The sequence below is a fragment of the Spermophilus citellus genome (assembly GCF_964194105.1).
Source record: "Spermophilus citellus genome assembly, chromosome: 10".
Taxonomy (NCBI): Eukaryota; Metazoa; Chordata; class Mammalia; order Rodentia; family Sciuridae; genus Spermophilus; species Spermophilus citellus.
In genome coordinates this window covers 131,184,401-131,205,405 of record NC_138197.1, presented here as the reverse complement: position 1 = coordinate 131,205,405, position 21,005 = coordinate 131,184,401, and the positions used below count along the sequence as shown (strand labels likewise).

The window sequence follows — 21,005 nt, the reverse complement described above, 5'->3', positions numbered from 1 at the left end:
AGAGACAGGGGAGGTAGCTGAGCATGGTGGGCCATGGGTGTAATCCCAGCTACTGTGGAGGCCAAGTCCAGTACCAGCCTCAGCAACTTAATGAGATCCTACCTTAAAATAAAAAGGGCTAGAAATGTAACTCTGTAGGAAAGTGCCCTTGCATTTGACCCCCAATACTGGGGGGGAAAAGATATGAGGTGTCTGAACAAATTTCAGTGAACCAATGTCATTTCCTGTAGTTAATATATTCTATTTTATGTATTTATTAGAAGAAATCACCATTCTGGGAACTTTGGTCTTAAAATTGTATGGAAATCTCAGGGAAAAAAAATTGCTCAGTAATTTTTAGGTAGGACCTGTGACTATTTTAGCATTTTTCCTTTTAGTGGAAATAAACAAAAGATGGATTCTGTGAAAGTGTAAATAGCCTATTTCCCTATCTGTCTAGCCACTTGTTTCTTGTGACCCTGAAGATAGCGTTTATAGAATGTGCTTATTCTCCTGCTGCTGTGTTCCTCAAGACTTGTAAGTCAAGAAAAGAGTCATTATTGTTACCTGGTCCTCCAATTAATCATCTTAAGATTTCTTGCTTAATGGGAAATTCTAGAACTGGAGGAGGTGCTTTGAGTGACACTTCACCCAAACCCTAGGACTCCATCTTCTCCCGCCATCCAACTCTAGTGACTTCAAGCATGAGGAATGGATAGATGATAGGACAGTACTGGACACCACCTACATTGTAGACCTGAGTGGTGTGTTGACTTCTGCCTTCAGATGTGATAGTGTCACTGAGTTAGTTGAAGCAGCTCTTCTTTGGATTGTTTAGTCTAGCTCTCAGAGGATAGCTGTGCTGCCTCCAACTAGTTCAAGTAGCTTTGAAAGTATTGGAGTTGAGCAGCTCAGGGCAAGGTGCCCCATTTGGGGAGTCCTTGGAGCTGTGGGGGTTGGGGGCAAGTGAACTTTCCTGTTCAGGCCAAGGCCCCAGACTTGTACTCATTGCCTGTTTCCTTGTTGAGATAAGATAAGGGAAATATAGACCTAAACACAAGTGAGTTGTTACATAATTTGGAGGGGAAGGATTAGATTTTAAAATGAAACATTTGCTTAGGACTCTTGGGTAAAGGGATAGTGTCTTAGTGTCTTTCTTATAAAAATGACTTCAAAGGGGCTGGGGTTGTGGCTCAGTGGTAGAGCACTCACCTAGCACATGTGAGGCACTGAGTTCAATTGTCAGCACCACATAAAAATAAAATAAAGGTATTGTGTCCACATACAACTAAAAAATATATACTTAAAAAAAAAAAAAGACCTCAAAGCTGGTCATGATGTCATATGCCTGCAAACCCAGTGACTCCGAGGCCAAAGTAGGAGGATTGCAAGTTGATAACTAGCCTCAACAATTCAGCGACTCTGTCTCAAATTTTTAAAAAGGACTGGGGATGTAATCCAGTGGTAAAGAGCCCCTGGGTTCAATCCCCAGTACTTAAAAAAAGAAAAAGAAAAAGAGGGGCTGGGGATGTGGCTCAAGCGGTAGCACGCTCGCCTGGCATGCGTGTGGCCCGGGTTCGATCCTCAGCACCACATACAAACAAAGATGTTGTGTCCGCCGAAAACTAAAAAATATTAAAAAATTCTCTCTCTCTCTCTCTCTCTCTCTCTCTCTCTCTCTCTCCCTCTCTCCCCTCTCGAAAGAAAGAAAGAAAGAAAGAAAGAAAGAAAGAAAGAAAGAAAGAAACTCAACATATACCTACTATAATCCAGAAATCCCCATGGATTATAGTCCACTGTATATCATTCAGGTCCCCCCTTTCATGGGCCTGAGTCTTTCGGATTAGACATCTGTCCAGAGCCTCCTGCAGTTCTGCCTTCCACAGAGCCAGGAGGGTGAGGCATTGCTAACCGCTACAGACCCTCCCTGATTCTCAAAAGTGTGCCAGGTTCCAGTCTCAGGAATGGGGGCAGGGAGGGCTCAATGGGGCATTGCCCTCTCACTGTTCTGCAGTACTCTCCCCAGGACACCACGGAGGACAGTTGCACTGTTGACATTGTTGGCTGAAGTAGAACAATTAAAAGACTTGCTCAAAACCTCCCTCCCTCATCCTTCCTAAACATTTACTGAGAACAAAAGTGCAGAATGTGTTTTGGGAACACAAGTAGTCCCTACAGTGGGAGGTGAGGCTGCAGGCAGAAGCTGGGGTTAGATTGGAGGCTCCCCCCAGGGGTTGGGCTTTGTTGGGGGAGCCCTCAGCAGTTCTTAGGCAGGAGGGTAACATAATTGACTCTATGTTTTAGAGACCTACCCCTAGCAGGGGTGTTTATTTGAAAAATTCCTGATGACTAATGCCTGCCTTAAAACCAGTACTGCTGCCTGCTGGGATGAATAGCTGTCTTTTCATGCAAGAAGAGGGAGCATGATTATAAAAAGCCTGAACACTGGAGCCCCCTAAAGCTATTTGTGAAAGGAGTTGAAAGGACTGGCATAACCAGGGAACTGAATGCATCAGATTGAGGAATTGTTTGCTCACTCCCACTGTGGGTAGCTACTACATCCCCTGCCCGCACCTCCCTCCTGCACATGCACCTTTTCTGTTGCTCAGACACAGTCGAGTGCTGTGTGCAGTGATGTCAGACTACATCCATGGAGGGTGGTCCCCTAGAGTTATATCAACCTGGTGATGCCAGGCCATCTTAGTTTCTGTAAGTACATGGACTTCTCAGATTATGTCCCTGCCATTAAGTGAGGCATAACTGTGTATTAAAATATCAGCACAAGCCAGACAAGGTGGCCCATGTTTGTACTCCCTGTACTTGGGAGACTGAGGCAGTTTGAGATCGGCCTCAGCAACTTAGTGAGAGCCTGTCTCTTAATCAAAAAATTTAAAAGGGCTGGGGATCTAGCTCAGTGCTAGAGTACTCCTGGGTTCAATCCCCAGGACAGTGCGCAACACACACACACAAAGGCCAAGACAAACTGTCTCAATGGTCTTTCCTGCCAAAAAAGCATGATGGTATGTGTGTTCCTGGGTGTGACTGGAGTTCCAAGGTTTTCCTCCATCTGGAGACAGTATTCACCCTTAACTTTTGTATTGTTTTATTTTAATTTTGAAGAGTTTCATAACAGAATGAAAAAATAGACGTTAATAATACTGAAGATTATTTAGTTTTGATTCAAGATCTAGTCTTTACTTTTGACACATGCATTATTGGTGTTTCAACTAGATATAATGAAGTTCAAATCTGTTCTTCAACATGAGTGCCTGTGATTTTGAGTTTGCCTCCTTATTTATAAAATGTGAATAGTTACCCTATTCACAGGGTTATTGTGAGCCTTAAAGGAGGTGTGTGTTAGAAATCTGTCAGCCTGTAGTAAATGCAGGGCCCCAGACATTCTTAGGTAAGTGCTGTATCACTGAGCTACACACCCAGCCCCTCAAATCTTTATCTTTCGTAACCCTATTAGTTGCCTCTTCTGTGGCCATAGCAGGCATTGCTTATCTACCCTATGCTTCTGTGGAGTCTGGAAATTCCCTTGGGATTCTCAATATAGCACTTCAGACAGTCGTTGCTGATTATAAGAGAATGGAAACTATTGAGGAATATGAATAAGTTAAGATAGGAGAAACCTAACCTCCCTCCCCTACCCCTCCTCATGTGAAGGTTAAATGCAGTGTTAGAGTGAGCCAGAAAATGTGAATCTGCCCTTTTATCCATTCTCCACTCAGGGATATGAAATTTGTTTTTAAGAATCTCACAGTTGCTGGGTGTGGTGGCACATGCCTGTAATCCCAGCAACTCAGGAAGCTGAGGCAGGAAGATTGCAACTTCAAAGCCAGCCTCACCAACTTTGTGAAACCCTATCTCAAAATAAAAAATAAAAAGGGCTGGGATGTGGCTCAGTGGTTAAGTGCCCTGGGTTTAATCCTGGGTCCAAAAAAGAATCTCATTGTTGTTGTTTTTTTTTTTTAAATACACAGATTTAATGGATACAAGTTCTTATTAAGTACACAATTTGCAAATATTATCTCCCATTCTGTAGGCTTTCTTTAAGAATCTCATTGTTAACCTTAATTTAAAATGAGGCATTCAGTTATTCATCACCCCACATACTCTTCCTGGTCTTGGTAGTGGTGTTTTATTGCTTTTGTGATTGGTCATACTGGGTAAGTTAACTCTTGAAAGCAAAATTGATGCGCTGGAGCTCTAGATTTACCCAGTTTTATGGTATCGTAACATGAAATTTTACAAGATAAGACGTCTCGTCTCCTTTAGTTATAAATATCAGGAGCCCTTTGTAAGAGGTGCCCTGGTGATGGGAGGAGGTAGATTTTGGAGAAGATGGAAGTTAGGAAGTCTTTGGGAAGGGTCAAGTTTGGTTGGAATGTGTTTGACTCCACTGTAGGGCAGACACCATTACTGACGAAGTCCTCCGCTTTTGTTTATCCATTTATGATGTTCTGTCACAGTGCGACACCATCATCTTTCTTTTCCAGGGGACCTTTTCTAAGGTTCCTGTGCCCTGGCTACATGGGTGCCTCCCTCTCTGCTGGCAGGGCTGGTTGGAGGTCAGGATCCCAGCAGAGTAGTGGGTAGTCAATAAGGGCTGGCTCCTATAGGAGAAGCCTTCAGGGCAACCATTATTTCTCCATCTTACTTCCCTGGAGCTTGGAGTAGGAAGGAGGGAAACTTGGAGCCTGTTACAATGAGGGTAGCCTGTGGCGTCAGGTCACCCTGGAGTTCTGTTCTGTTTATGACCACTAGCTCTGTGATTTTTCTAGTAATCAGGTGGAGATGACAGCAGCTAACCTCAGAGATTTTGGGCCCAGAAGGAGGATGAAGGTATACTAGGAGCTTCATAGCCTCCTTGACATAAGAAAGCCCTTTGAGCCCAACCATTACCCTGATGCAGGTTTGACAAAGTTGAGTGGGTACAGGGTGTGCCCCCTGAGAAGCTAGCAGTTCCGTGGGAGATGCAGGCTTATAAACAGATCATTGTGTGATACAGCATGGTAAATGCCTTACTGGAAACTTTGTTGAATGAATTCTCCGAGGAGGAGGCCTTCATCTAGAGGCCTTCATCTAGAGAGCACATACCTACTTGAGCCATAAGAGCAAAGAAGCTGCAGGCCATGGGCTGGAATAGGCTTTTCTGCATCTGGCCCATGTAGAATGCCCTTTCTTAGCCTTCCCACGGCCCTCTGGGTGTTCCGTTGCCTATGGTATCCTCTCACACTTTGTATCTCCCTCTCTTGGAGTAGAAGTGTGGTGATTATTTGGGGATCTGTATGCCTCACTTCAGTTTGGAGGACCTGGAGACCTGTACTTTACCATGTTACTTTTGATAATTTGATTGCCTGACCCAAGACTTGTGGCCTCGATGGGTATTCAGTAAGTGAACATTCTCATTTGGGATGCTTTCTATTGGCCCTGATTTTATATGGATCTCAATGGCAATTGTTGACCAAAACCTGTTTTCCTATTTTGTGAGTAGATTTCAGTAGCAGCTCCTGGTCTGAACCCATATCCTGTATTTTTTTCCAAAGGGCATTGCTAACAGATATGAGAGAACTTAAAACTTTTTTTTTTTTTTTTAAAGCCAGCGGTGGTGGGGCTGGGCGTAGTGGCACATGGCTGTAATCCCAAAGGCTGGGGAGGCTGAGACAGGAGGATGGCAAGTTCAAAGCCACCCTCAGCAACTTTGTGAGATCCTAAGCAACCTAGTGAGACCCTGTCTCAAAATAAAAATTATAAAGGGCTAGGGATATAACTCAGTGGTTAAACAACCTTGCGTTCGATCCCTGTTAATAAAAAAAGGTCAGTGGGGGGCACCCTGCAAGAAGGTAGGATCTTTATTCTCACCAAGAGCCCTTCAGAGTAGCTACAGGTTTCTGGATATAACCCCACTATTGTCCATGGCTTTACAGTCCATGGACCATGAAGCCTAGGGTAGCCTAGGCCAGGGGAGGTGGATGCTGTCCACCACATAGCTGTTTCCTTCTCCCTAATTGTGTATGCGGCCTCCCTCCACACCCCATTCCTTGTGGCTCTGCTTTCTCTAATGCCTTCATCTTCCAGGTTCCTTTTGTGTGTGTGTGTGTGTGTGTGTGTGTGTGTGTGTGTGTGTGTGCGCGCGCGCACACACACACACACACCACTGAGCCACACCCTGGCCCCTTTTTATTTTTAATTTTGAGACAGGGTCTCACTGAGTTTCTTAGGGTGCTGAGTTGCTCAGGCTAGCTGTGAACTTGCAATCCTTCTGCCTCAGCCTTCTGAGCTTCTGGAAACAGGTATGCACCACCACACCCAGCCTTTCCAGTGTCTTTACATGAGGAAATAGAGTAGGCTGAACATGCAGCCGTCACCACGTTTTTTTTTTTTTTTTTTTTGTTTTTTTTTAACTGGAGGTATTGAATCTAGGGATACTCTACCACCACTGAATTACAACTTATGGTCTAGCTAAGTTTCTGGTACTGGCCTCAAATTTAGAATCTTCGGCCTCCCGAATCTTACTGCAATTACAGGCACGCACTACGAGGCATAGCAGCCCCCTCAACCTTAAACTTAGTCTAAGTGATTCTGTTAATGACCCCTCCATCCTCTTCCCTACCCAGTCAAACTCACTGGAAAACAAATCCTAAAGTAAGTTGCCATTTCCCAAAGAGAAAAATGGTACTGTGCATCACTGTAGTAATCTACTTGGGCTGCTATATAACAGAGTAGCATAAACTGGGTGGTCTATAAACAAGAGAAGTTTCTTTCTCCTACTGCTAGAGGCTGGGAAATCCCAAGATCAAGGCACTGGCAGGTTCCATGTCTGGTGAGGGTTTGCTTCCTTGTTCTAGACCATCTTTTCACTGTGACTTCACAGGAAGGGGCCAGGGAACTTTCTGAAGACCTCTTTTATATGAATACTGATCCCATTGCGAAGACTCTACCCTCATAACCTATGAACTCTGCCTCTAATGCTATCACCTTGAGAGTTAGGTTTCATCAAAGGAATTTGGGGGACATAAACACTCAATATGTTACTGCTTTAAGTCTCTGGCATATTGGAGACAGCAGGTGTGTTTGCATTATTCAGAGGATAAAGGTCTAGATTTTTCTGTGGGGTGGGGCTGGGTATTGGGTATTGAATTCTACCACAGAGCTACATCCCCAGCCCTTTTTATTTTGAGACAGGATCTTGCTAAGTTGACTAGACTGGGGGCTGGGATGTGGCTCAAGCGGTACTGCGCTTGCCTGTCATGCATGCGGCCCGGGTTTGATCCTCAGCACCACATACAAACAAAGATGTGTGTCTGCCGAAAACTAAAAAATAAATATTAAAAATTTTAAACTAAGTTGTCTAGACTGGTCTTGAACTTGGAATCCTCCTCTCTCAGCCTCCTGAGTAGCTGGGATTACAAACAATGTACCACTATGCCTGGCCAGATTTGCTTTTATTGGTACCAAGTAGATTCACCTTTGGGTACACTTTTGTTTATTCGAAGAGCAGGTGGATAGGTGAGTAAGCAGTAGGAGGATCCCATTGACTTGGGCAGTATGAGGAAGCCTCCTGGGAGGCCCAGGCAGTGAAGTGGGAAACAGTAGATAAACTTGTTATTCAGCACAGTTTGACCTCCTAGCACCAGATTAGGGATTCTCAATATAGCTCTTCAGTCACCTGTGGAGTTCAAAATGTAGTCACCCAGGTTTCCCCCAGTTTGAGGCTTTAGTAGCTCTGGGGTAGGGTCTAGAAGCTCCACAGGAATTTCAAGGCTTAGCCAGAGCTCAGCACCACTCATAAGGTACTTGGTCCTATAAAAGGAGTGAGTCCCCTTTTTCCTTCCCTCTATGTGGACACAGTGAAAAGATGCTCTAGAACCAGGAAGCAGGCCCTCACCAGATATGGAACCTGCCAGTACCTTGATCTTGGGCTTCCCAGCTTCTAGCACCAGGGGAAATACATTTCCTTTGTTTATAGGCTACCCAGTTTATGCTATTTTGTTATAGCAGCCTAAATAGACTAAGACAGGCAGAAAACTTAGCAGGTATATTAATAAACACAAAGGAGGATGAATCTGGAAGGATTTCCCGAAAAGGAGACATTGACCTTGAAGTCTCCAGGTGGGACATAGGGCACAGAGGTGGAATAGAGAAGTCTTGGGGGTGGGTCATGGATGGGTGAGTCAGGAAAAACCCATAGATCCCAGGAAGGACCTTTAGTGTTATACTCAGGAGGCATTGTTTTTTTTTTCTTAAGCTGCTGAAAGAGAAAGAATAGAACTTGTTTAATGAAGTTTAATCAATTTCTGTCTTTAACAGTTTCTGAATATTTGTTATTTCAGAAAGCATTTATTTTTCTTTTCTAAGTCTTTATATCTTTATTATTTGAGTTGTCTAGCTCTGAGACCCACATATTAACTTCCTTAGGTCCAGCCCAAAAGAGGCATTAGAGGCACCTGCATTAGAGGCATTCTTTGTTAATCATACAGCCTCGCCAGGTCTGCTTCTCCCACTATAAAGCAGGCGTGATAGGTGCCGCTCTAGGTGCTGAGAGGGTTGATTAAGAGTGGGGATGTGGCTCAAGCGGTAGTGTGCTCACCTGGCATGCGTGCAGCCCGGGTTCGATCTTCAGTACCACATACAAACAAAGATGTTGTGTCCTCTGAAAAACTAAAAAATAAATATTAAAAAAAAAAATAAAGAGTGGGGATGTGGCCAGGAGCAATGGCACATGCCTGTAATCCCAGTGGTTTAGAAAGCTGAGGCAAGAGGATTGCAAATTCAAGGCCAGCCTCAGAAACTTAGTGAGGACCTAAACAACTTCGACCCTGTCTCTAAATAATTTATTTTTTAAAGGCTAGGGATGAGGAATGGGGTTGTAGCTCAATAGTAGAGGACTTGCCTAGCATGTATGAGGCACTGGGTTTGATTTCTCAGCACTACATAAAAGTAAAAAAAAAAAAAAAGGTCTGTCAAGAACTAAAAAAAAAAAAGTGCCCCTGGTTCAATCCCTAATGCAAAAAAAAAAAAAAAAAAAAGAAGAAGAAGAAGAATGGTGATGTGGAAGAGCTTTGGAAACAAGTTGCTCTTCAGTTGAGTGGGGTTTTGATATTTTGGAGATAGTTTTTTTTAAGAGAGAATTTTTTAATATTTATTTTTCAGTTTTCAGCGGACACAACATCTTTGTTTGTTTGTGGTGCTGAGGATCAAACCTGGGCCACGTGCATGCCAGGCGAGCGCTCTACCGCTTGAGCCACATCCCCAGCCCCTGGAGATAGTTTCTTATTTGACTGGCGTTGTCTGAGGTTATTGTCCAAAAAGATCTCTCAAAACACCTGATTTTGGGGGCTGGGGATATGGCTCAGTTGGTAGAATGCTTGCTTTGCATGCACAAGGCCCTGGGTTCAATCCTCAGCACCACAAAAAAACAAACAAAAAAAAACCCCACTGGTTTGGGGAGTAAAGCAGACTTAACTAATGGTGAAAATCCAAACCCTCTTTCTTTATTTTGTTTATGATAGAAAGTTAAAAGGCAAGAAATAGGAAGGAAGTCATTACTTTCTGTTGGATTAATTATTGACTCAAATGCAGGCAGGAAGCAGCTTTCTGGTTTCTGTAGGATCTGCTGTATACCCAGATTCCCAGGCTTTCCTCCATGGGCCACTGGTGATATTCAGATCCACTTACTATTGCAGTTTGTATTTGCAGGCTCAGTGCCAGACCAGGAGTTGGAGGTGTCCGATCTCGAGTTGGAATCCAGCAGAACCTTCTCAGCCAGCCAGCACGCACAGCCACCTTCCAGCAGAGATTTGATGCCCGGCAGAAGATAGGCCTCTCAGATGCCAGGCTCAAGCTGGGAGTCAAAGATGCTCGGGAGAAACTTTTGCAGAAAGATGCACGGTTTCGGATCAAAGGGAAAGTGCAGGATGCCAGAGAGATGCTGAACTCTCGCAAGCAGCAGAGCACGGTGCCACAGAAGCCTCGCCAAGTGGCTGATGCCCGGGAGAAGATTAGCTTGAGGAGGAGTTCCCCTGATGCCTTCACAAGCCCACCCATTGGGACAGTGACGCCTGCTCTGAAGCTCACCAAAACCATCCAGGTAGGTTGTGACTGCTGTCATGAACTCGGAAGACAGGCAGATTTAGGCAGGAAGATTGGGCAGGGAGAGGGGATTGGGCAAAAGTGCAGTTCTCTCAAGTGTTGGTACAGCCCTTGGCTGTTTACAAAGGCTTTCTGTATACATTATAGCCAAGCAAACATGAGAAAGGCATGAAGTGACTTTCTTAAGTGAAAAATAGTAGAGGGAAGAGCAGGGAAAGGATGAAACATTTTGACCATGTGCTATGCGCAGGCACCTAGTGTATTTGAACTTATATATTCCTCACTCCAACTTTAGGACTATGTCCCCAGTTTTATTAAAGAAGAATCTGAATCTCAGAGATAAAATACCATGTCCAGCGTTACACAGCCAGTAGTGGAAGGACCAGAGCAGAAGCCCAGTCAGATCTGGCTGCCAATCAAGGGTCCCCCCCTACCCCCCGAAAGGAAACAATGTCATTTAATGTCTTGGCTTTGGTAATAGGCATAGTGACAACAGACATTGATGGAGCCAAGTTTAATTTAAAGCCCTGCACTTGCATTACTGCATGGGGATACCTTATTACTTAGGGGCAAGGCACTCTAGCCCTACCAGAGACCCAAACTGCATGCCTACTGTATTTAAATTCAGTGACCTCATACTCGCAGGATGTTCATGAACCCTATGGGATAGATTGTGATCACTGAGTGTTTCTAGGTTCCACAGCAGAAGGCCATGGTGCCACTTCATGCCCATCCAGCTGGAATGAGGATCAATGTTGTCAATAACCACCAGGCCAAACAGGTAGAGAGAGAGAAAGAGTGTGTGTGTGTGTGTGTGTGTGTGTGTGTGTGTGTGTGTGTACACGCACGCACACATATCTTGATGACGCTAACGGGTGGATTGGCTGGGGCCAGGCCCAGAGACATTTGACTTTTTTTAATTTGAGAGTTTTAACAAAAAATTTCTTAGTGAGGGGATAATTTAATTTGCACACACAAAATAATGTTTTTCATGTTCCTATTCTCCAGAGTCAGCCACTGTTGAAATTTGGTCATAGATTTTTGGGGTTTTTGTTTGTTTTTAAGATTCCTGCTTTTTTGTGTGTGTTTGTGTTGTTTTACATTTAACACTAGTTATAGTTGCAATTTTATTCTTAAGTTTGTGCCCTTTTTTATTTTAACTCAAGCATTTTCTGTTTTCACATTAAGTGTAAACATTTTTCATAACTGCTCAATTCATTGAGTTGACGTTTATTTGTTTGGACATTTTATTTAGACCATTTTCCCTGTTAAAAATCCTGTTAAAATTCCCTGTTAAAAATCCCAACAGTAGGCATTGTTGGGATAGGGTTTGAGTTTACTGCTGTTTGCCAAATTATCCGGAATGGACTTTCCAAAGCAAAGGATATACTGTCATGTGATGCTTAGTGACATTTGGGTCAGTATTGGGGTGCATAGGTGTGTAGTTGGATGGTTGTGGAAGTATGTGATGTTCACACAACAACAAAATCACCTAATAATTCATTACTCAGAACATATCCCTGTCATTGAGATACATGACTGTAAACAAACATTTTGGGGATTTTTTTTTTCCTCCCTCCTGTACTGGGTCTCACTTAGTTGCTGAGAGCCTTATTTAGTTGCTGGGGCTGGCCTCAAACTTGAAATCTCCTATTTCAGCCCCCTAAGTTTCTGGGATTACTGATAGGTACCCACATGTCTGGCTAATTTAGGGATTCTTGAGGGGTGTTATGAACTTATGAAAATGTATTTCTGATGTACATGGAGCATTTTTAATTGGGCCTCATTAGTAGAAGTCACCCTGTCAGGACTTGAACCCCAGACTCCAAGGCCAGTCTCTCCAGGCACCACTACCGCCATGCCCACCTTTTCCCTTGATCTTTCATTTAATGCTGGGGCTGGATGTCTTTTATGGACCTGCATGTTACATTAGCTTATATTTCTTTATTCTCAGAATTTATATGACCTGGATGAAGATGATGATGTCATAGCACCCGTTCCTACTAAGCAGATGAAGTTTTCACCCTCCAGCAGCTTTCACCACCACATGGTATGGCATTGTTTCTTTTTCTGTCACTGTATGTGTCTGATCTGGTGGACAGCAGAGATTGAGGATAACAGGATCTTTCAATGATTTGGGTTGTAAGATTCTCAGAGCTGGAATTGGTCCAGCCATTTGCTTTTTAAAAAATTGGATACAGGCTGTGTCTAGGGATTTGCTCAAGGTCTCACCGCAGGTGGAGTGCAGAGCTGCAGTCCCAGGCACTATGTTTGAGACACTCAAGGGAAAGTCTGTTACCTGCTACTGTAGCAGAATACTACAGACTGGGTGAATTTTAAATAATGGATATTTACTCTGCTCATAGTTATGGAGGCCAGGAAGTCTAAAACTGAGGGGCTGTACAGGGCAAGGGCCTTCTTGCTGAGTCATCGGAGAATAAGCAAGCATGCCCTAGACAGAGATCAGGCCGCACTTATTCTTTAATAAGGAGCATCGTCCCTGAGATAGCAAAATCCACTCCTATGAGGTTGGCCTTAATCTAATCATGAGAATGGTTTCCTGGTACCCAAAACAATTCTTAAGGTCCCACCTATTAATGCTGTTGTTATGAAAATTCAACATCAGTTTTGGAGAGGACATTCGAATCATAGTATCAATCCCACAGGAGGGAATCCCTTTTCTTTCCTTGGTACTCCCTGACCTTGATCTTAGATTCTGGATTCCCTGGGTTGGTGTCAGTAAGGAATAAACCTCATTTGATTGGTGGGCTCCAGTAGGTACAGCCTCTGTGCAAGAAAGGCTTGCCTGCTGTGGTGCTGGTCAGACGTCCTGCAGAGAAGCAAACAGTATCAAAGTGTTTCTAGCACTCAGCTTAGTGGGTACCACTGAGCCACAGCAGGGAGGTTGATGGGCTGCCCAGCCAGTTCCTTGGGGCATATATCGCCTTTGTATTACCTTGAGGCTCGAAGATTCAGTTTTAGTCACCACCTGAGTGTATGGACCAATCTCCTGGTTATAATTAAGCTCTTAGAATGGTATGTGAAGCTGAATGTTGGCAGTTTATTTCTTTTTTTTTATTATTATTTTTTTTTTAAGAGAGAGAGAGAGAGAATTTTCAATAATTATTTTCTAGTTCTCGGCGGACACAACATCTTTGTTGGTATGTGGTGCTGAGGATCGAACCCGGTCCGCACGCATGCCAGGCGAGCGCGCTACCGCTTGAGCCACATCCCCAGCCCAGTTTATTTCTTTATAAAGGGACCAATCCTTTCTATTAAATAGACCATTTGTGTCTGATGCCAGAACAGCTTATCAACTGGCTCAGTTAGTGGTTTACCCTAATTTTAAAAACAGTATTTACATTAACTCATTTAAGACCTTCTCTAAGCCAGGCATGGAGGCACTTACCTGTAATCCCAGGGAGGCTGAAGCAGGAGGATTGAAGTTCAAAGCCAGCCTCAGCAATTTAGGGAGGGTCTAAGCAACTTATTGAAACCCTGTCTCTAAATAAAATATTTAAAAAGGGCTGGGGGACTGGGGTTGTAGCTCAGTGGTAGAGCACTTGCCTAGCAAGTGTGAGTCACTGGGTTCAATCCTCAGCACTACATAAAAAATATATAAAGTAATGTGTCCATCTACGACTAAAAAAATTAAAAATTTTTGAAATGGGAGGGCGCTGGGGATGTGGCTCAGTGGCTAAGCGACCCTGGATTCAATCCCTTGTTAAAAAACAAAACAAAACAAAAGGCCCTCTGTCCTCCCACCCTGTGAAGTGTGTATTTTTACTCTCATTTTATGGATAAGGAAACAGATATAGAAACATCACCCAGCTTGTAAGTAGTAGATGTAGTTGTTGCCATAGTAGTGTGGTTCCTGGGGCCCATGTGTAACCACTACACTGAGACACAGAGCAGCTGGAGAGATCTGGAATCCAGCATGGAGAGGATACTTCACTCCATTGGAGAGGCCTGATGAATGGGGCCTGCCTTGTATTCTGATTACCCCTCTGGCTGCTGCATTGCTGCTTTATCCCTGAGTCTGTGCCTTATAGACCCAGGTGTCCTAGATCAGCAATACCACCTGCTGCTTCTGTATCAAGCATCTTTTTTCTCAGACACATTAATACAGGGGAGTTTTATGTTTCCATGGGACCACATCCCCAGTTGGAATAGGAATCATTTTTGGTGGTCTGTATGTTCTGATTGTGCCAGCAAGTCCCCGACAGTTTGGTTGCTGAGGATGCCATGGCTCTGGTGCTTCTGTGTGTTCAGATCAGTGACCAAAAAGCTAGGGTTTCTGGACCTTCTTAAGAGTAAGTTCCTGTTCCCAGCCAGCCTGGAGCTGGTGATCATTCCACTGTGATAGAAGCTTATCTAGGAATGAACTTGACTTCAAGCTTTTGGTCTTCTGACCAGCCCCAAATTATAGAGGTTTTGGAAAGTCTGAAGTAAAGAATGGGTGAGCCTGTGGCTCCTGGGAGTTTCTAGATCAAGACTTGGAAGCTTCCTGCCAGAACTTATAGCACTGTGGGAATTGTCTTCTACAGTCACATGCTTGGGCCATGTGCTTTTCTCCCCTTCTGCCCCTTCCCTAGCGGATATTATTGGCAGCCTTTCTTTGCTTCAAACTTGTAATGGATTTGGAGCTGAGCAACATCAAAGCTTCATGCATTCATCTAGTTGTTGGCTCTTCAGGGCATTTTCAGAAGAGTCTGGGTTTCTGGCTTTTCAGATTCCTTTCTGCCTCTCTATAGGCCGGGCTGAGCAGTTCCAAGCTCTCCATGTCCAAGGCCCTCCCTCTCACCAAAGTGGTTCAAAATGATGCCTACACTGCTCCTGCTTTACCCTCCACTATTCGAACAAAAGCCTTGGCCAACATGTCCCGGACACTGGTGAACAAGGAAGAACCCCCCAAAGAGCTGCCACCTGCCGAGGTAAGGTGAAGGTGACCACCCTACTTGAGAGTTGGCCTATGCTGGGTGGGCAGTGTGCTGTATGGATCCCAGTGGGTCCTTACAACATCCCTGTGAAGTAGGTGTTGCTGTCCCCATTTTACAGATGAGCAATCCAAGAACCAGGAACCCTTATCCTCAAATCTCATGGGCCAAAGGGGACACCAGACCAGCAGAGAGATCACTGTGTGTAGTGACACTGTGGAGGGTTTCCCAAAAGAAAGCTGCTGAAGCTGTGAGGAAGGAGCATTTTGTTCCTCTTAGGGATCTGGGGAGACTCCAAGAACATGGCATTTGAGCTGCCAGGTCTAGAATGATGAGTAGCATTTCAAGCAAATGTTCAGGGACCTGAAGAGCATTGGCTCCTTTAGCATGGAGTTGGGGGGGATGTGATCGACATCGGGATCTGAGGAGCCCAGTTATGGTAGACTCTGCAGGGTTGTTTCCTCTGGGCCTTGTGGGGGCATGTCTGCCCTTCAGCTCCTGGTAATATTCTTGTCTGTGTGGCAGCCTGTTCTCAGCCCCTTGGAAGGCACCAAGATGACTGTGAATAATCTGCATCCTCGAGTCACAGAGGAGGACATCGTTGTAAGTATTGTGGCATGTGAGAATTTTAAATCTCAAACCACTCTGATATGGGTCCCTAAGACAAGTCTCAGTCTGCTGATTGGCTGGAACTCTCAAGACTTTGCATATAATCAGGCCTAGAGCTAAAAATTAGCACAGCCCAAGGACACAAAGCAAAGTCACCAAAGGAAAGACAGGGTGTAGTTTGGGGGAAATCGGCACTCCAGAGCCTTCCCAGTGAAGTCACTGTATTTTATTTCTCCACATTGTAATGACTGATGAAACCCTGGATCTCATAAAGACTCAGTGCCCAAAGGTTTCATTGGGGACTAGTCATTTAATCATTCTCTGCCTAGCATGTACCAGAACTCCACACTCTGCAGGGGGCAAGCAAGTGTTCAGCATGAACCATATTGTTTACATAGTTTAGGCACAGTGGGCTACCTGATCATTTAAGGTGGTAGAGTCCTCCTGGAATTCAGGTTCCCAGATGCCAACCAGTGGCCCACCTGGAAGCAGACCTTTCAGTATAGCAGCCAGGCCAGCTGTTCACTGTACTGCAAGCTTCTAAACCAGTGCCGCTGGCCTGGCCTGAATCTCAGAATCATGGGATATCTGTGCCATAATGGGTCCTAAATGGGATCCTTTAGCATTGCTATGCAACACCTAGTGGTGGGTATTTTCCCATGAGTCTTTGGAACTTCTTGTCTACTTTGGGGGTTTTATGTGATTATTCTGTCATATTAATATAGTGAGATGTATTAGTAGTGACTGGTGTTTGATTCCTCAGGATTGCCTTCTTGGTCCATTCTGCCCTCCCATGGCAGACATGGGCAAAACCTAGATCAGGTGGCAGGTTAGTGGGGCCTGTTTTAGTTTAGTCAGTCAAAAAAAACATTTTAGAAATCCAGACATCCTTTGAACTGTTAGAAATTTCAGTGAATGCAGATGGAGACTCCAGCTGCACCCTGTAGCTAAGTCTCAGGTTCTGTAACAGCTCACATTGGCCATCATGATTTTTAAGGGGCTGAACTGTGAAACACATGAATGGCTTTAGAACTAAGTGTACTCCCCTTCCTTAGCAGGCACAGTGCAGCCAGTGGTGTGCACAAGAGTAGAAATGTGGCCTATTCTGGGTCGTACTGGACATGTTACAAAGAAGTAAAATGTTTTCTGAATTGGGCTGGGGTTGTGGCTCAGCAGTAGAGTGCTCACCTTGCATGTGTGAGGCCCTGGGTTCCATCCTCGGTACCACATAAAAATAAATAAAACAAAGGTGTTGTGTCTTAACTACAACTGAACAATAAATATTATTAATTTTTTTTAATTTTCTTAATTATTAAAGTATCTGGGTACAGTGGCATATGCCTGTAGTCCCAGCTACTCGGGAGACTGACAAAGGATCGTAAGCTCAAGGCCAGCCTGAACAACTTAGCTAGTCTGCATCTCAAAGTAAAACAAAAAAGGAGAAATAGGCCTGGGGTTGTGGTTCAGTGGTAGAGTGCTTGCCTCACATGTGTGAGGCACTGGGTTTAATTCTTAGCACCACATACAAATAAATAAATGAACAAATAAATGTCCATAAACAACTAATAAAAATATTTTTTAAAAAAAGGAGAAATAGCCACCATTTATTGAGCACTGGCACATTATAGGAGAGCTCTGTGAAAATATGCTAATGAAAAGTGAATTACTTGTAGGGGCTGGGGCTCAGTGGCAGAGCACTTGCCTAACAGCTTAGCACAACATAAAAATAAATAAAATAAAGGCATTCTGTTCGTTTACAACTTAAAAAAATATATATATTTGTAAAGATTACGCCTCAGAAAATTGCCAATAATAATTACCCTCAACTTCTTTTCTACCCCAATAGGTGACGTTAAAAGAACAATAATATCATTGGGAGGATACCTATTATTCAATTCCATAGTGTGTTTTGTTGTTGTTGTTGTTGTTGTAGTAGCTGGACACAATACCTTTATTTTATTTACTTATATGTGGTGCTGAGGATCCAACCCACTGCTTCACATGTGCTAGGTGAGTGCTCCACCACTGAGCCGCAACCCCAGCCCCATAATATGGTTTGATATTTAACATTTTCCCCTTTGTCATTAAAAACCAAATCATTTCAAGGATCTTTTCATAAGCCATCTTTTTCTCGCAACAACCCTGTAAATGGCAATTACATATGAAGAAATGCTTTGAATGCTAATTGGCCTCTGTCTACATCTCCCTGTGGTGATCTTAGTCTGGCCTTAGACTCCTTATCAGTAAAATGAGGAATTTAGAGTTAATGATGAACACAGGTACAAAGCATGATCTTAAAAACTAACTCAGTTGAAGCTGGGCATAGTGGTGCACACCTATAATCCCAGCAACTCAGGAGGTTGAAGCAGGAGAATCACAAGTTCAAAGCTAGCCCCAGCAACTTAGTAGGCTCTAAGCAATTTAGTAAGACCCTGTCTCAAAATAAATAAAAAGGTCTGGGGATGTGGCTCAGTGGTTAAGTGCTCCTAGATTCAATCCCTAGTACAAAAAAAAAATTTTTTTTTTTTTTGAGTTTTCCAGCAACCTTGGGAGGTGGACAGACCTTTTCTTGTTTTCAGAAGAGGTAGTAGTTTCAGGGAAGTTTAAAAAAAAAAAAAAAAAAAGAAACTTGCAGGCAGTCCCACAGCTGGTAGAAGGCAGAGTCCCAGGGATCAAATCCTATTTGTGTGACTCAGAGTAATCAACTGCCCCAGTTTTGCTAGGGATCCTTCTCCTGGTTTTAACACTCATAGTCCCTTGTCCTGAGAAATGCCTCAATCCATTCAGCCTAGGAATTGTGGTCACGCTGGTAGAATATAGAAGTGGTGGTTTAACAGGTTCATGGGTAATATATTAGAGACTGTCCCTTTGGTGAGCCTGCATGTCCAATTTTATGACAGCTCTCAGATTTTATGGCTGCTATCCCAATTGGGGAAGTGGGAACCTTAGCAGTGACTTGGTAAGACATCACAGGTACTGCAAGGCTTAAAAACCTAGACCCCCTTCTCACTGCCTTACAGCTTGTCCCTCATCTGTTCTTGACTTGGGGGCTTGTGATTGTCTCAAGAATACCACCTAAGGGCTGGGGATGTGGCTCAAGCGGTAGTGCACTCGCCTGGCATGCGTGCGGCCCGGGTTCGATCCTCAGCACCACATACCAACAAAGATGTTGTGTCCACCGAGAACTAGAAAATAAATATTGAAAAAAAATTCTCTCTCTCTCTCTCCTCTCCCACTCTCTCTCAAAAAAAATTCTTAAAAAAAAAAAAAAAAAAAAAGAATACCACCTAAAATAGAGCCCTCCTGAAGTCTTGGGCATATTCAGCTGTAACACAGTCACCCCAGAGCCCTCAGTGCACGTGCATGGCAGGCAGTCACAAATTCTTCCCCAACCCCTTTTCTTCTTTGCAGGAGCTTTTCTGTGTGTGTGGAGCCCTCAAGCGGGCTCGCCTGGTGCATCCTGGGGTAGCAGAGGTGGTCTTTGTGAAGAAGGATGACGCCATCACTGCTTATAAGAAGTACAACAACCGGTGTCTGGACGGTAAGTTGGGGAGAAAATGGTCACCTTGCCTTCTAGTCCTCCCTCTCTTGTTGTCAGGCCTTCTGGGATTAGCCTTCCTCTGAGATGGGTAGAAGATATTTTGGGACAGGTGAAATGGAGCCTGCATGCGCCAGGACAGGCAGGGATGTGGGTTCTTGGTGGGTTTGAGTTCAGACTGAAGCCCTGCAAGAAAGTGACACCATTTCTCTATAGATGGCTCTTGTAAGGGGCCTTACCAGAAAAGCCGAGAGCCACAGCCTTCCTTTCCCAGTGTGGGACTACTTACTGCTAGGATACAGGTTCCTCAAAGGCTTGGAGTAGTGTCCATATGTTGTCACGTGGGTGAGGTCCTAATGAGTAACTGCTTGTTTTCCTCATCTCAGCATGGCCTGTAGAGAGGAGCTCTGACCTGGTCCTTTTCCACAAGATTGTTTTTTCTGTATGAATTGAGGACCTACTTTGGCCAGGGCCCTGTGCTAGAAGTAGGGAAGCAGAGACTACTAAAAACATAGCCAGTGAGATTTTTATGTGCATATTTCTGGTGGCTAATTATGTTAGCATCTTTTCATGTGCTTATTCTCCATTTATGCATCTTTGGAGAAATGTCTCTTCAGAATTTGTGTTCACTCTTTAATTGTGTTTTTGGGGGGGTGAGGTGGGGGTGGGGAGGGACTGGGGATTGAACCTAGGGGCATTTTACCACTGAACTACATCCCCTGCCCTTTTTCTTTTTTATTTGGAGACAGGGTCTCATTAGTTTGCTTCAGCCAAATGAGTTATTGGAATTTTAGGCATGCACTACTGCACCTGGCCTAGTTGGGGTTTGTGTGGTGTTTGTTTTGTTTTGTTTTGTTTTGTTGGTACTTGAGATTAAACCCAGAGGTGCTTAACCAGTGAGCCACAATGCTAGCCATTTTTGAGACAGGATTTTGCTAACTTGCCTAAGGCCTTGCTAAATTGCTGAGGCTGGCTTTTTTTTTTTTTTAAGAGTGAGAGAGGAGAGAGAGTGAGAGAGAGAGAGAGAATTTTTAATATTTATTTTTAGTTCTCGGCGGACACAACATCTTTGTTGGTATGTGGTGCTGAGGATCGAACTCGGGCCGCACGCATGCAAGGCGAGCGCGCTACCGCTTGAGCCACATCCCCAGCCCCTGAGGCTGGCTTTTAACTTGTGATCCTCCTGCCTCAATCCTCCTGCCTAATTTGCTGGGATTACAGGGATGCACCACCACACCTGGCTCAGTTGGGTTCACTTTTATTATTGAATTGCAAGAGTTCTTTATATATTCTTGATATAAGTCCCTTTACATGTAAATGATTCACTAGTAATTTCTTGCAATCTGTAGGGTTTTTCCCACGCCTCCTTCTAAATATAAGCATTTAAAGCTATATATTCCTCTAAGCATTATTTTTGCTACAATTTATAAGTTTTATTTAATTTCCATATCTGCATGAATTTTCTGAATTTTTTTCTATTCCATGAGTAAAGAGAATATGTGTTTCCCTGTTGTTGGGTGGAGTGTTTTATAGAGATGACTATTGTGTCCAGTTGGCCTATGATGTTGGTTAGATCTTCCCTTGCATTGTTGGTCTGCTTGGTTTGTTCTGTCCATTCCTGAAAGTGAAGTATTGAAATTTTCAGCTTATTGTTTATATGCATTTCTCCTCACTTCTATCTTTATGCTGTTAGTTGCATTTACATTACAGTTCTTTTCTTCCTCATCAGTTAACCAGTGTCCTCTTTATCGCTCATAACTTTTTTAAAATTTATTTTTTATTTTTTTAGTTGTAGATGGACACAATATCTTTATTTTATTTTTATGTGGTGCTGAGGGTCGAAC

General features: G+C 43.8%; 2 protein-coding genes across 5 annotated transcripts in view; both read left to right on the top strand.

Moving 5' to 3' along the window:
• The window catches only part of CYB5R3 (cytochrome b5 reductase 3), a 191,657-nt gene that overhangs the window by 23,749 nt on the left and 146,903 nt on the right, over nucleotides 1-21,005 (top strand). The gene's annotated exons all lie outside the window — the stretch shown is intronic.
• Nucleotides 1-21,005, top strand: part of POLDIP3 (DNA polymerase delta interacting protein 3) — a 31,709-nt gene that overhangs the window by 3,118 nt on the left and 7,586 nt on the right. Inside the window, exons 2-7 of one of the 2 annotated variants that reach the window (XM_081309221.1) lie at nucleotides 9,685-10,075; nucleotides 10,772-10,858; nucleotides 12,032-12,127; nucleotides 14,832-15,011; nucleotides 15,540-15,617; nucleotides 19,035-19,164. In XM_081309221.1, coding sequence (XP_081165347.1) covers nucleotides 9,685-10,075; nucleotides 10,772-10,858; nucleotides 12,032-12,127; nucleotides 14,832-15,011; nucleotides 15,540-15,617; nucleotides 19,035-19,164 — 962 coding nt within the window. The remainder of the gene's footprint in view (nucleotides 1-9,684; nucleotides 10,076-10,771; nucleotides 10,859-12,031; nucleotides 12,128-14,831; nucleotides 15,012-15,539; nucleotides 15,618-19,034; nucleotides 19,165-21,005) is intronic. The other variant, XM_081309222.1, reaches the window with a different exon arrangement.